General features: G+C 41.3%; 1 protein-coding gene across 8 annotated transcripts in view; it reads right to left on the minus strand.

Moving 5' to 3' along the window:
- The window catches only part of LOC109432543 (voltage-dependent L-type calcium channel subunit beta-1), a 576,281-nt gene extending 560,535 nt beyond the window's left edge, over positions 1–15,746 (minus strand). For 2 of the 8 annotated variants that reach the window (XM_029871033.2, XM_062849554.1), the window contains exons 1-2: positions 15,414–15,743; positions 780–1,483 (exon numbers count right to left, since the gene is read on the minus strand). In XM_029871033.2, the coding sequence (XP_029726893.1) occupies positions 780–890 (111 nt within the window). In that variant the 5' untranslated portion in view covers positions 891–1,483; positions 15,414–15,743. Of the gene's footprint in view, positions 1–779; positions 1,487–14,923; positions 15,315–15,413 lie in introns of those variants that run through there. The other 6 variants (XM_029871037.2, XM_029871027.2, XM_062849557.1 and 3 more) reach the window with 6 other exon arrangements.
- Between the last annotated feature and the right edge of the window lie 436 nt (positions 15,747–16,182).

The raw sequence follows: 16,182 nt of genomic DNA on the forward strand, positions 1-16,182 counted from the left end.
ATTTGAAAAAAAAATATATAAAATAATGCTAATTACATATAAATTAAACCAACTTTACAAACGGCATTAACCTAGAACTTAAAGACGGGCAGCATCATTCATTGACGGTCAAATGAGCGATGGTCTAGGCGGGTGATGGTTAAATTACGAAAAAAGTCGTTATGTTTACCTATGGTATCTAGGTCGTGTCGATGTGCTTTAGGTAGGTGATGCATAGTTGCTACCATCGCTTTCATTGGCGATGCACTTCATGGGCAGAACCGTAGCATGCTTGTGAACTTCATGACTAATGCCAAGCCTGATATCAACTCAATGTCGAGGAAGGGTTTTTTTGGATCAACAAAAGTAAGTACGAATTGCAAGAATAAATCCTGGAATAAATTCTATACACTCCACGAAAGTTAATTGAAAGAATATCTGGAATGAACTCTGCAGAGTTCCTGAAAGAACTCCTGATTATTTTTATTATAAAATTACCTAACATTTTGATAGTATTCTTGAACGAATTCCTGGAAAAGTTCTTGGAAGCATTCTTGCAAGAAATTACGGAATTGTTTCAATATGAACTCCTGGAAGAGTTCCAGGGTGAATTTGCAGATGATTATCTGCATAAATTAAGTAGAATATATTTAATCGTTTAAAAATCCTGGCAAATTCTAGATAAACTCCTGAAATACATGATGAAAACATGATAACAATGCCTGAAACACATATACAAATTCTCCCAAGCAATTTTTAAAATAAATTCTTTAACACTATGAACAAGTTCTTAAACTCACCTGCAGCTGCAGCGTCTCCTCGAATCCGTCCGGGAACTCGGTACAATTGGTATCCAAATTTTGGGATAGCGACGTTGTAAGATGATGTCTCGCATTCATCCCAATCACCATAGACCACCGGCGCTAGGATGGACCAGAGTTGGGATCTGCGTAGGACGTCTCTTCTGCGTATTGTCTCTCTCACTCGCTGTAGTAAGTAATCCGCGCGCGCGCTCGTTCGTACACCCTTTCCGTCGTCGTCGTCGTGACCGACAACACCCGCGGATACTTTCGAACTAGGCTTCTCGGAGGCCTAGAGGTTACGGGGCGGGCCACGTAGTAGATCCACCGCGCGTTCGATAGGTTCTGATGGTTCGGATAATCCTTCCGCTTCACACTCCTTCCTCACGCTACGCTGTGGGTAGCTGAAATCATGGGAGGTGGTCCGTTTGGTAGGGATTTGCTCCGGATTTGCACTTCACTGCATTGCTTCACTATACAATTTGCAGCACACCTACACACAAACACAAAAACACATCGCACTGAGAATCGTGCTGCACATAACACTACTCTGATCCGCAGCTTATCGATTTACTTCCACTGGAACCCTATGGGTAGGTGGCTGGCTCGTTGGCTAGCTAGCTAGTGTAGCCCTATAACTTTCAACAGCAATCAGCAAGGATTTTCATTTTCCGAATCACACTCAACACGGTCGGTGGTGGTGGCTGCTGCCGTCGTCGTGTTCGAGGGGGTGAACGAAGGCGAAAACGGAGAAAAAAAAGCGAAAAAAAATCGAGATGAATCCGGGAGGACTAGAAGTGCAACTCGCGGCTTGACCCAGCTCGTCGTCGTCTCGCGCTACCACGCTATATGCTACTCCAATCAAGCAGTGTAGCGGAAATCGATTCAGTCATGTGTGTATTTAAACAACGAGGAAAGCCCTAACCAGAGAGCTGCGGAGCGAAGCGTAGCGGAGCTCTGTGCTGGCTGGTGCCATTCAGCTGTTGACATTGACGTGATGATGTTTGAGGATTTTGTTGAATCGATTCGCCATAACCTCTAATATTTTGGGGGGACGACGACGGACGGTGACAACGCTGGCGGACGGACGGACGCACGGATGGATTCATATTTAACCAAGGATCTTTATCAGGACACGGTTTAACCATCCACTGACTGTTAGGATTGTTGGGTTTATTGAAATTGAATTGGCGGTCCACTATTATAAAAAAAAACACGAAGAATTCTTCATGGAACAATAGGCAAAGGGAACATCATTTACTCGTAGTACTGGTGATTACCTGAGAATCCACCCAAGCTCCAAATGGAACTTTCTGGCTGCTTAAGAGGCTAACGATGAGCCTTGCTGGAACTTCGGTCACAAGTTCCGGCAAGGCTCATTGATAGCTTCTTAAGCAGCCAGAAAGTTCCATTCAGAACTTTATCTGAACTTCGCGGAACTTTAAAGTTGCTTAAGATGCTACTCGTAACTTTGTCGGAACTTTTAAGTTCACAGAAGTTCAGTTCAGTAGCATTGTGTTTTAATGAAGATTAAATTTATTTCTTTTACTGAAAACAACTGTTTAAGCATACACGAATAAAAGACAAATATGAATTTATCAATTCAATGAATACTAGGCTAGTCGCTGCGTGAGAACCCTACGATCTACAACAGTAGGTACTATAGTTGCGATTGAGTGAATAGCAGGTAAAGTCTGACTGAATTCGATTTTCTGTCGGCAGCTAGTTTTGCACATTTGTACAGAAGTGAAGTAAGCTTGACTTTGTCATGTGTCTTCAGCAGCACAGGGGTAAGTCGACAGGCCATCACGCAGAAGAATGCAGTTCAAATCTACATAGCAGCGGCATGTGTGTAAATATAATTATCAGAAGCAATTTTTAGACATGAATCACAAATCCACCACAGGGTGGGGTTGTGATTCTGAAAAACACGTTTTTGTTTCTGAATGAATTTTGTCCTGCGTGCTTATGTGAACTATCAAGTTCCAAAATTACCTAAAAATGAAGTTTTAGCCTTCTAAATGTAATGAGCAACCTCGAACAAGCTGCTTAGCTTATAAAGTACCCTTCTATCTGAACTTTTGGTTACTTGGGCATGTAGTTTTCCAACCTACAGAGTACGATTGTTGTTTCCGTTCATCTGCCAGGTACGTGATTCAACAACTTGTTTGTGGGTAGGACAATTCCCACAGTTGCACTTACGGTAACTTAAATGCAATAATTTTCTGGTAGAGCCCTTCATCGGACAATCGCCCTTGGCGTGAAAAGCTTCACCACAAATCATACATATAACAATCAAATCCTAAGCAGATGTTTTGAGAGCCGTCATAAAACCTTATACCTTTTATTTTGGTTTTATGATAGGTCTAAGAACCTGTTCTAGTCTTTGACTAAAAAATGTTACTTGAGATGGCAATGTCTTGTTCCGTGTTATTGCTGACTGCACCCCAAATTGGACTGACACAATAGTGTGCACACACCTTCAAAGTGTGATTGCAGCGCAGGGACAAGTCGGATCGAGTTGAGGTCTTTGGTGCACTTATTGCTTGTAAATGGAGGAATAAGTTCACCGAAGACGTCGAGACGATCCGAGGCAAATGTGCACTTTTATCACAAGTGTGATAGTCCAATTTGGGATGTAGTCTGCAATATTACTCTTGACACTTGTGGAACTGAGTAAGACTGTGAGTTTCCCTCAATTGAATATTATGAACCACTTGATGTTCAAAAAGAACGGTTTTTTCGGTTCATTTACTAATTTGTACGAATAATTGGAGAAATTCTTGACGGAATACTTTGAAGAATGCCTGGAGAAATCCCTGAAGGTGATTCTAGAGAAATTCCTCTAATTATTGCCATAGTATTCCATGAAAGGATACCCTAGTAATAACGGTGCTGAGGCCTTATTGCATGCAGATAAACGGTGTATTTAAAGCAATCATTACTTTGCATGAGCACTTAATGTTGATTTAAAGTGGAAATGGCAATTATACGACTGGCTTAAGATTGTACCAGTATAATCGTAATTTGATTCTATAATTGCCCATTCCCACTTTAAATCAACCATAAGTTATCATATAAAATAATGATTGCTCTAAAAACACACTATATCAGCATGCAATGAGGCTTCAACAACGTGGTTCCTTGGGTATTATTGAACCATTCCTGGAAACCCTTGAAGGAATTTCTTTAAGAATCATTGTGAGAAATCTCTAGGAAACAAATGAAGAAACTCATTGAGGAATTCATGCAGGAATTTCCAGCTCTTTGAATCTCTAAAGCGATTTCCGGAAAACCTGTTGAGAAATTCCCAAGAGGAAATTCTTGGAAAATGATAGTTAAAATCCTAATGTTTTGCCCGGAAAAGTTCCAGTAAGCAGTCAATGGTGTCTTTCTAAAATTCCCTAGAAAAATACTAGAAAGAGGCTCTACAAGAATCTTTGAAAAAAAACCTTGTAGAATACCTGCAGGAATTTTTGTAGGCAAATCAAGAGAAATTCTTTAAAAAAACACCAAATTCTTAAAAAACACCAGAAAAAAATTCTAGAAAAAAAAACCTTGAATAACCTTTAGAGGCATATCTGAAGGGCTTATTAAAACTTTTGAGAACTGGAAGGGCTTTTGAAATGAACTCTGCTCTGGGATAAATTCCTGCCATTCCTGATAGAACCTCTGATACAACTCTTCAAGGAATCTCTGAATCAACTTCCGTGAAAGTTTCCTGTAAGAACTACTGAACAAATTCTGAGGATATTCTTGGATGAGCACCTGATACAATACTTGTAGGAATCCCTGGAGGAATTTTCTGATAAATTCTTGAAGCAATTCCCGAAAAATCCCTGCATACATGTCTGGAGAAAATCCTGTCAATTCCCTAGAATTACCCAGTTCCAGTTAAAATTCATTGATGAACTTCTAGAGAAAGTTATAAGAAAGCTCTCAAAGACACTAGAAAAAATCCTAGAACAATTCTTGAAACAAACAAAGGATTTAAAGGATTCAAGAACTTCTGGAGAACACATGAAGGAATGCTGTTGAAAGTTAAATCTCTGAAGATCCACAGGAATTTCTGAAGCAATTCACATAAAAACTTGTAAGAATGCTCATCCCAAGTCACAAAATTATCCTTGGGACGTTCCTGTAAGAATTGATGAACTTTTACAGCAATTTCTAAAAAAAAACACTTCAAAGAATTTCTAGAACAACTCTTGAAACAACTCCTAAAGTTAGATTTCCAGCGAATCCCTGAAAGAACTTCTAGATAATCATCTAGATTCATTCATTCGATTGCCTGGGGGAGGGGTTCTTTCTAGAAGAAGTTCTGATTTTTTTTCTGGAGGAAAACGGGGACAAATCTTTGAAAGATCTCTAAAATGAATTTGGAGTGGAATTACTTGAAGAATCCCTGAATTAATTCCTGGAGGAACACCTGATAGGGGATGGTAACATAGAGCTGAATTTCAAAAGGCTGAATGTACAAAAGGCTGAATACGAAAGGCTGAAATAAAGAACCTATAACATAAGGCTGAAATTACAAAAGGCTGAAAATACGAAAGTTCATATAAAAGTTACAGCATTTATTCCTTTTCTGATTAACACCCCAACTGAGATAAAGCCTGCTTCTCAGTTTGGCCTATCGTGTAACAGGCACGAAGATACTCAATGCCAAAGGGAGTAAAGAAAATGTTGACCCTGAACAATGAAAAGTTTTTGGCCCGAACGCGAATCGAACGCGTAGCCCTTAGTTACAGTTAGTTTTGAAACTGAGCTTAGTGAGCCTCTTCATGATGATGCATACCAACGAACACTTACACTTATAATATTTACATAGTTTTCCTTCTTTAAACATGAGCTATTTTTTCGAGTCATGTTGTTTTGGAGATTGTTGTCATTACGGTTACTAACAATATCATCAGAGAATTTCCCTTCTTTAAAATAAATGCTATTCTTTTGACAAAATCTTAGTAATGTAGGCGTTCGATAATGCATAGGATTATGATCAATCGTAAAACTTTCCGATACAGAACAAAGTAACTGAAGACTTCAGTCTGAAGCATGTTCCCCCAAAATGGGTAAATTTGGCCAACCATTAACTAGGGGACGGTAAGACAGTCAAACGTCAATCTCAAGCAAATTCAAGGAGACCGTAAAATTAGTATGTAATTATTTCCAATTAGAGTGACACGTCTGTTTGTTTGAGTTGTTGGTGTTAGATTCATTAGCGGAGCCAGCATTTTCTTTTTTCTTACTCACTCTCCTAAACATACACGAGAAAGAAACAGATGGAAGAGGGGGCAGCTTGCCTCCTCTTTCATCTGGCTCATTTTCCTGCATGTTTAGGAGAGTGAGTAAGAAAAAAGAAAAAGCTGGCTCCGCTAATGGTTAGATTAGTCTTTGGGCTGTTGCATTTGAAAACTAAGCGAATCACTATTTCAGCCTTATGTTAATTCAGCTTTTTGATGCATTCAGCCTTTTGTAATTTCAGCCTTTCGTATTTCAGCTCTTTGTACGTACCCCCTGTTAGAATGCTTCCAGGGAAATTTCTGAAATAAGTCACAGAGGATGCCCAGAGGAATTCTTAGAAAAACTCTAGAATAAAGTCCTAGTCCTCGCAAGAATTCTTGGAAGAAGTTCTGAAAAAACTCTAGAAAATGCTTGTAAAATCCAATAAAATCCTTAAAATACGAAAAGAAATTTCGAAATGTGCCTGGATCAGATCCTCTCATTACTGCAGGAAACTTGCTTAAACTTAAAGAAATCGGACATCTGGAGAATTTCCGAGGAAGTTCGTAGAATACGTCCTGTTGAAATCACTGAAGGTATTCTAGTGCCTTCTAGTAGAGTTCTTAAAGGAAACACCGCAGATATTCTTGGAGTATTTTTTTTTTCTAAATATTTTATTCAGGATGTTTTACCGGATGTCCCAAGTAACATTTTTTAGTCAAACAGCCTGGAAGAGGTTGTTGAAACCATCATAGAACAAAAATAAAAGGAATAAGGTTTTATGGTGGTTTTCAAACCCTCTAGAAGACTGATTGGACATCAAAGTGTTGTTTGGGGTAGGTTGTAGCAACTTCTGTATGAATTTGGCAAGAAATTCAAAAGTTGCTTCTTGGAAGCCTTAGAATAAACTCCCTAGACACCATAAAACACCATAAGGAATTCAAAGAAAAAATCCAGGGAAATCTTCGGAGGGATTTCTGACGAAACCCTGAAGGAATTCCCTGGGTCAAAACTCTTGAATTTCTGAGACATCCCCCCATTTTCCATTGGCTTCATGAATAAAGGAGTTGCAGAGGCTTATGGAAGTTTTTGAAAAATTCACAAAAGAATATCTGCAAAATTTTTGCAGAAATTTCTGGAGGAATACCAGAAGAACTCCTATAGAATAAGCCTAGAGGAAATTTCTTAAATACCCGTTCGAAGAATTTGAGCAACATTTCCTTGATAAAATGCAAGAAGGATATTCTGAAGTATACTCTAAAGAAGTACTAGGATGAATTTCTGGCATTCCTGAACGAAATCCCTGCCTGAGCATCTGGAGGGAACACTGCGAAAATCCTGGAATTTCTTAAAAAATCTTCGATAAATTACTGAAAATCATTCTGCCAAAACCACTGAAAACAGTGGTATTTCTGGAAGAATTCTATGAACAATGATCCTTAGGCATCCTACAGAAATTCATGAGAAAATTTCTAGTGAAATCTCAAATTAAAATCCAGATTATCTCTGCAAAAGTTTCTAGAGAAATCTCTTCGGAGAATTTTTAGGGGCAACCCCCACCAAGATTTATAGAGTTATCCCAGAAGAAGACTCATTAGTAATTTCCAAGAAATTTTCGAGAAATTCCTAGAAAAACAGCAGAAGAAATTCCTTTATAAATACCTGAACAAACTCTTAGAGGAATACCAGAAGTAATTTCTGAAAAATAAAATCCCTGATGGGCTTTCTAACAATGATCCTGGAGGAATGCTTGTAAAACAAACCCTGGGGCATTCCTGTAACAATCTCTGGATCAACTTCAATCTTCAGAAAAGACCCCTGGATGACCCTCGGGAGGAGTCCTTGAATGAATTGTTGCAGGTTTTGAAAGGACATCCGTGAAAGAACTTTTTTTGGAGAAATTTCATGGCAAAATCTGAAGGAATACTAAGGGAGTCTATGGAAACATAATTCTTGAAAAAATCCGGAGAAAAATTCTTAGACGAGTCTCTTGTGATATTGTTGGAGGAACTTTTGGATCATTAAGGTTTATTACAGCGATTTTCGCATGTGGCGTTTTCTAGAAAATATACCAGTTGAACTGTCTGGGGCGGTTCCTGAAGAAAGTTCAGAGGAATTTGCCAGAGGAATCTTGGAATACAGTCCTGGTAATTATGGGAGAATTCTTCTTATCATTTCCACTAAAATCCCTAGATGAACCCATGAGTTTCTGGAAAAAAAATCACTTGAAAATTCTTACTGGCATCCTTAAATGGGAAATAATTCCATAGGTCATCTCCGGAAGAATCCCTAGAGAGAAAACCAGAAGGATGCATTCAACGGAATTCTTAAGTTTTTTCTGAGAAAAAATATAGAAGAAATGATCAAGAAAACTGGTAGAATTAGTCAATTCTGTCATTTTCCAGATTTTTTTTCAATAAATGGCTGTGTATGTGTAGACTAGACTAGACTAGACTAGACTAGAAAAATATAGGAGGGATAGTAAGGAAAGTCATGACAGATAACCGGTGCAATTAATAGACTTCTAGTTGAAGAACTTCTCTTCAGTATAGCATTCAGAAGAAGCTTTCAGGATTTGCACTATTTATATAAATAAAGAACGATTTTTTATCTAAATTCCCGACGTTTCGGCCTGAGGGTTTGGCCTTTTTCAAGGGTCGTAGTACCGCCTATTGTTTTTGGGGTATTTGCATTAGGAATGCTCTTCTGGGCGACCGTTTTTGTGCTGAACATATTTTTGAAATTTTTCAAATACTTAAGACGAAACTGGACAAACTGTTTGCTCAAATCATAGCTGATTTTGTAATTTATTCCTGAATCCATTGATTCATTGCCAGTAATATTTGGTTTATCAAAGTAGACATTTTCCCAAAGCCCATTAAGGACATAAATGAGCGAATCCAAAGATGGCCGTCACAATTGCTGTTCGTCCAAACAACACACAAAGTAGAAATTGCTTCTAATTGCTTGCTCACTCGTGCTAAACATCGAATCACTTTTTGAACGTTGTACATTTAGTGGATGATGGAGTCAGTGTTCTTAAAAATGCTAGTCAAACATGCACGTAGACACGCTCCCACATTTCACCTAATTCTGGAATTCTGGAATATGGCACAGATCAGGCTAGGTCATAGTCGAATTCTAGTTACACTATCACTGACTCACTACCAGCAACACTTTTGGTGGATTTCTAAAAGGAATTCAGATTATCAACAATTTATCTGTGGAAGGTTTTCTTTGTATAATTTACTAAAAGATCCTTGGTCAATCGATCGCCAAATTGTTGATATATTCATTCTCATATTCCAGGAAAATTCTTTTAGGATTTTTCCAGAAATTTCTTCAGGAATTCTTCCAATAATTCGTTTAGGAGTTCTTCCAGAAATTCCTTCAGAAATTCTTCCGCGAATTCAGGGATTCTTTCTAAGATTGCTTCAGGGATTCCTTTATCCCGGAATTTCTTCAAATACTTTTCCTGGTGATTCCTCCAGGCATTCCTCTAAGAATTCATATCGGGATTCGTTCAAGAACTCATGCAGGAATTCCTTCAGGAATTGCTCCAGGCATGCCTTCATGAATTCCTTCAGAGGTTCCTATAAAAATTCTTACAGAAATTCCTTCCTAAATTCCTCCAGTTATTCCGTTAAGAATGTCTCCAGGAATTCCCCCAGGAATATCTCTGAAGAGTTTAAGGACAAGGTATTTGGAGTACATTGCTCAAAATTTCTAGATTACCGTTTTTTAGAACCGTTGAACGCATATGGATGAAAATGCATCACGCTGTTGACAACCACTGAACAATTAGCGTGATGCATTTTCATCCAAATCCGTTCAACGGTTCTTAAAAACTGTGCTCTAGAAATTTTGAGCTATGTACTCCAAATACCTTGTCCTTAAGAGATTCAGGTATTATTACTAGAATTCATCTAGAGATTGTTTAAGAATTTTTTTCAAGAATTCCTTCAGAAAATCATCCAGGAATTTATTCAGGAATTCTTCCTGGAATTCCTTCAGGAGTTCTTCCAGCAATTTTTTTTCCGTGTTTTTTTTTCTGAAACTTCTTCAGGAATTTTTCCAGGAATTCTTTCAAGAATTCTTCCAGGAATTCCCTCAGAATTTTCCCACCATTTTTTTAGGAATTCTTGCAGGAATTTCTAAAGGAATTCCTCAAGGAATTTCTTCAGGAATTCCTCAAGGAATTTCTTCAGGAATTCTTCCAGAAATTCCTTCAAGAATTCTTCCAGTAATTCTTCCAGAGATACCTATAGAAGTTCTTACAGGAATTTCTTCAGGAATTCTTCCAGGAATTCCTTAGTCATTCTTCCAGGATGCCAGGATTTCCAAAAACATAATAATCTGTAAAGTTCTGTTAAGTAAAATACGATAGGGATCTTCTGTCTTGAAGATATGTCTGTCTTCTCGTAGACTCCATCATTATTATTGTTTATCATTATTATCTGGAATGTCAGCGCTCGGCCAATGCCTGTGGGTCCAATAATATTTTGCCTGATTTTCCAGGAATAATCATCAACAATTCCTGTAAATATTTCACCAAATATCTTATTATACACCTTCGGCAAAATTTAAAAAAAAAATCAACTTAGAAATCGCCTCAAGTCAATTGCACGTGGAAATACGTTCAACCGTCGATGGCGATGACTTCCCCATTTTGCTCCTACCAAAACACCGAGTTATGTTTCCATTCGTTTTTCATTAGGACTTTTCCCCGTACTGTTGCTCCTAGAAGCTTGTTGGGGCTGACGAAAATCGACTGGATTTTGGCGAGCTGCTCCCGCGCTGCTGGTGGCAGAATGACCCACTTCCAAAGGTTGGCTGGTTTCCCGAGCAGGAGAAAATCACTGATGAATACCAAACTCAGGTATGGAAATCCGAATACCTACAACCTGAATGAGGTATTAGGAAGCCATGCATAAGAGGTAAAATACCTAAAATAATAACTGGTGTGTATTCTGTGCATAACACGTGAATAATAACATCAGGTATGCCAATACCTAAATACTAATCGGCGATTTTCCCATACAAATAGTGATTTTTCCATAATTGAATAATACCTCAAGCAGTCCTTAACACCAAACCAATAACTCGTTGAGGTATTCTATTAATACCTACAAAATACCAAAATGAGTTGTTCCCCATACCTGGGTAACCGACCAATACCTTGTCTTGGTATGATACCTGACTTTGGTATACTTCAATTATGTCTCAGTTATTCGTTCCTGCTCGGGTTGGATTGTTTGTTGGCAATGGACTTTGAGCGAGAATAGGCTTCTGGCAGTCGGCTGAGCTTGCTCGGTCTGATTCGATGCCAAGATAAAGTTCGTTATAATCAGAGTGTGATTGTTTTCCCTCCCCAGTCGGGTGGGAGGTCAGTCGGAAGGATTTTTGTTTTTCGATCGATCGCCGGGCTAATGAGGGATAATGGAAATCAAATCAAAAGCGCATTTGGAGCTGTTTTGGTTTGAGTTGGGAAAACAAACGTTGAAGATGACTGTTATTGGTACAAATTTGATTAAACTTTGGCATTCACAAGAAACATAGAATGACAATTGGTAATACACTAACATAGAACACATTCGCGTATCGACTCATATCACCAATTAATGCAATGGTTTCTTCAGAAATTCCCCCAGGAATTCTTTTAAAAAAATTTCCGGGGATTTCTTCAGGAATTCCTCCAGGGATTACTTCAGGTATTTCTCCTAGGATTTCTTCAGAAATTCATCCTGCGATTCCTTCAGGAAGTCCTCCATGTATTCCTCCTGGGATTCCTTCAGGAATTCTTTCTGGGATTCCATCAGGAATTACTTCAGAGATTCCTTTAACAATTACTCCAGGGATTCCTTCGGAAATTCCTCCAAGAATTCATTTAGGAATTCCCTCAGGAATTCCTTCAGGGATTCTTTCAGGAATTCCTTCAGGGATTCCTTTAGGAATTCCTTCAGGAATTCCTCCAGGGATTTCTTCAGGAATTCCTCCAGGGATTCCTTCAAGAATTCCTCCAGGGAATCCTTCAGGAATTCCTCCAGGGATTCCTTCAGGAATTCCTCCAGGGATTCCTTCAGGAATTCCCCCAGGGATTCGTTCAGGAATTCCTCCTGGGATTCCTTCAGGCATTCCTCCAGGGATTCCTTCAGGAATTCCTCCAGGGATTCCTTCAGGAATTCCTCCAGGGATTCCTTCAGGAATTCCTCCAGGGATTCCTTCAGTTATGCCTCCAGGGATTCCTTTATGAGTATCAGTAGGTTGGCTCCAGAAGCACGTTTCCCTCCCATGAGTTCCTCCAGGGGTTCCTTCTGGAATTCCTCCAGGGGTTCCTTCAGGAATTCCTCCGGGGATTCCGTCAAGATTTCCTTAAGGGATTCCTTCAGGAGTTCCTCCAGGGATTCCTTCAGTAGTTCCTCCAGGGATTCCCTCAGGAGTTCCTCCAGGGATTCCTTCAGGAGTTCCTCCAGGGATTCCTTCAAGAATTTCTCAGGGATTCCTTCAAGAATTCCTCCAGGGATTCCTTCAGAAATTCTTCCAGGGACTCCTTCAGGAATTCCTCCACGGATTCCTTCAGGAATTCCTCCAGGGATTCCTTCAGGAATTCCTCTAAGGATTCTTTCAGGAGTTACTCAAGGGATTCCTTCAGGAATTTCTCAGGGATTCCTTCAAGAATTCCTCCAGGGATTCCTTCAGGAATGCCTCCAGGGATTCCTTCAGGAATTCCTCCAGGGATTCCTTCAGGAATTCCTCCAGGAATTCCTTCAGGAATTTCTCTAAGGATTCTTTCAGGAGTTACTCAAGGGAATACTTCAGGAGTTCCTCCGGGGATTGCTTCAGGAATTGCTCCATGGATTCCTTCAGAAATTCCTCCAAGGATTCCTTCATGAGTTCCTGCAGCGATTCCTTCAGGAATTCCTCCAGGGATTCATTCAGGACTTTATCCAGGGATTTCTTCAGGAATTACTACAGAGATTCCTTCAGACATTCCTCCAAGGATTCCTCCAGCAACTCCTCCAGGGATTATTTCAGTAAAAAAAAACTCCAATCATCCCTTCGGAAATTCCTGTAGAGTATTCTTAATGAAGTCCAGGAATTCTTTCAGGGACTCCTAAGGGATTTTTTTTCTGAAATTCCTCCAGAGGTTTCTTCAGGAGTTCCCCTAACGATTCCTCCAGGAATTCTTCCAGGGATTTCTTCAGAAATATATTTATAAGAAATTCTTCCAAGGATTTCTTAAGGAATCCCTCCATATCCCTTCAGGAATTCCTCCGGAGGTTCCTTCAAGAATTCCTTCATATATGCCTTCAGCACTTCCTCCTGAGATTCCACAATTTTCCAGAAAAGTTCAAGAAAGTAATAGAAACTATGAAGCTGTTCATCGAATGCTTTTCCTCATTACGTAGTCACAACTTATCACCAAATCTGAAGATTGGAGATACTTTCGAGCACACCAGCTAAACTATCTTGAAAACTCCCAAACCCGTTGCTTTCATTGTGTGTTATTTGCATCGTAAATGACGACAATCACACTGTCTCGTAGCCATCGACGTAGCACGACGAGTGACGTTCCACCAGACAAAACGAACAAAAAAAAAAAACTACATACAAAGCATGGGCGCAACAACGTCGTGTGGAAAGCCCCGGAGGGGTGGTTGGAAAAGCCGAGCATCGTTGGGCGCCAAACCACCACCGTCGTCACCGTCATCCATTCGCCACCAGTCCACCGGTCCAGTCCACGACCAACCATCGAACCAGCGCAGCACTGGGCTGGACTGGGTACTGGGTAGTCTCTGTCGTGGCGCGTTTTACTTCCACCAAGAGAAAGAGCACGAAATAATCAATATACGTATTGCAGTATTTTATGATAAGCTCGCACTTTGAGGCAGCCAAGTCCACCGTCCGACCGACCGTCCGTCATAGTTCTACCCCCCGATAGTACACTGTAGTGGTACGTAGACTACGCGATCTACGGTCGAAACACAATGGCAAGAAATCCTTCACTTCCCGCCCGACGAGGTTGGTCCTCGTGCCGGCTCACTAGGGCGCAAGCCGCAAGTTGCACTTAATGATTACGTAATTAGGCCGCCGGATAATTATCGTGCTGTCGTTTGTCGTCGAGCCATGGAAAGTCAACTCAGCGAAATTGGAGCGATGACGAACGCGAAGAGGTGTCGCAGGGTTCGTCCCCTTTCTTTCGGGTGAGGTTTACACATGAGTCGTCGCCGTCTGATTGTTATGCTTTATCGATCACCTACGCGCGGTCAAAAGCCAAACATCAGATGGATATCGATTTCGTGTTTCACTTAGCTGGTAACTCTGTGCAGCACATGTACACACTCCGGAACAGTCGCTTCATTAAAATTTTATCGAATTAACCTCCCATTCTTGACATTCCTGCTCACTCCGATTGATGATGGTAATTAAATCCACATGGTTCCTTTAGGCACAGTTGGAAATTTTTCCGCCTGAGGGTATGCAATGCGATAAGGACGTTGACGCTCACTAGATGGCGGTAATTAGATTGGCATCGCCTAGCATTTTGAAGATAGCCCATCCATTGGTAATTCGATTTCCTTAAAACCCCTGGATCTGGTACCTCCAATCACCACTGCATGTCGTCCCTAAAACCGGTGTAATACAGGGACACGCACACCAAAACATTGACATACAAACACACACACTGGGCAAAACGAACGAACGTCAGCATGTGTTTCGCTTCCTCGTTAGCCTTTTCCTCAGCCTGGGAAGACTAAGTTACTACACAAATCACTTAATTATCTCCACGCTGCCTGCAGGTTCTCTTTCTCCTCCAATTCACGAAAGGATTGAACGGAATCTCGGCATCCAGTAAGTCCGGTCGTTCGCCCTACCACACATTCCAACGTAACATCCTCGAAAACGGAATCAACAGTCACCTTCTTCCCATCGATTGACATCTATTTGTACACACTTTATCGAACAAACTGTCCCCCTCGCAAGACCTTCTCCGACTTTATTGCTCCTTCGATAACCGGAACCCGTCTCCGTCAATTACAACCGGAGCACACTCGCGATGACATTCGGAAAATTATTATTATTTCGACACACTGCCCGAAAACAAACTGATAACACACAGGCAAATCGAAACAGCCCCAGTTCTTCACCAAGAGCATTACACTAGCCCAGCAAACGGAAAATTATTCATGCGACGACCAACGAACACGAGCACACCACATTCGGGTGTTCTTCGTTCGGTTCGCCCGTCCTGCAGTACAACACTCCACCGCCGCTCACTTCCACCAGCAACCCTCACTCCACTCCCCCGCACACCCCACCCAAAAGCCTTGATTTTGCACCTAGCGAGAGCCACCCCAAAGAATGCACTCCCGGATTTGCTAACAAATTTCCTAGGCCCACATCACTGACCTGCAAGAACAAAATTCTTCACCAAAATTTACACCAACATCACACATCCGCCGGGGCAACCGCCGAAGAAAACACCCGCACGCGCCTTCCGGTTATGCAACCCGTAACGCACGACGTTCACCGATCAATTCCACGCTAATTGCTATCGAATTTCAGCCAGAAAACTCCGGATAATCAGCCCACAAACTTCATCGAAGAATTCTAGGTTGTCACACCGAAAAACTGCCTGGACTCGGAAGCTCGGCCAGCTTCTGTCACTGGCTGTCAAAATCCCCCAACTGGCCCCAAAACAGCAGTCCGTGCGGGTGGAACACACGCACACCAGCTTGCGCCACCTGTCGGTGTGTTTGTGAGGTGTGCCCCCGCATGGTAGGCAATGCCAGCTGTCAAAGTTCGGTTCCGCGGCGACCGACCCAGCAAACCCAGCCAACCGGTCTGGGTGGCGGTTGGTTGCTGACGTCGGCCGTATGGTGGCGCTCGTGTTTTGGGTCATCCCCTAGATGGCAGCTAGTGCCCCGACGTCGTTGTTGCCACCGCCGGTAGACCAGGGGTTGGTTGTGCCCCATGTATGCGTGCGTCAACCAGTGCGGTAGCCCTCCTCGGTGGAGCTGCTTCCAGTCAGGACCGATGGCGTAAGCGATTCCCCTGGCCACTGGAATAAGGCACGAGTGTGCGCGCTGCACGATGCAGGGGATTTCCAGTGTAGTGGCTTCCCCTCGTTGGGCTGTCAAAATGGGAAAAGCGCGGGAAATAGTCGAAGGCGCGCGAA

The sequence above is a fragment of the Aedes albopictus genome, chromosome 2, assembly GCF_035046485.1.
Source record: "Aedes albopictus strain Foshan chromosome 2, AalbF5, whole genome shotgun sequence".
Classification (NCBI taxonomy): Eukaryota; Metazoa; Arthropoda; class Insecta; order Diptera; family Culicidae; genus Aedes; species Aedes albopictus.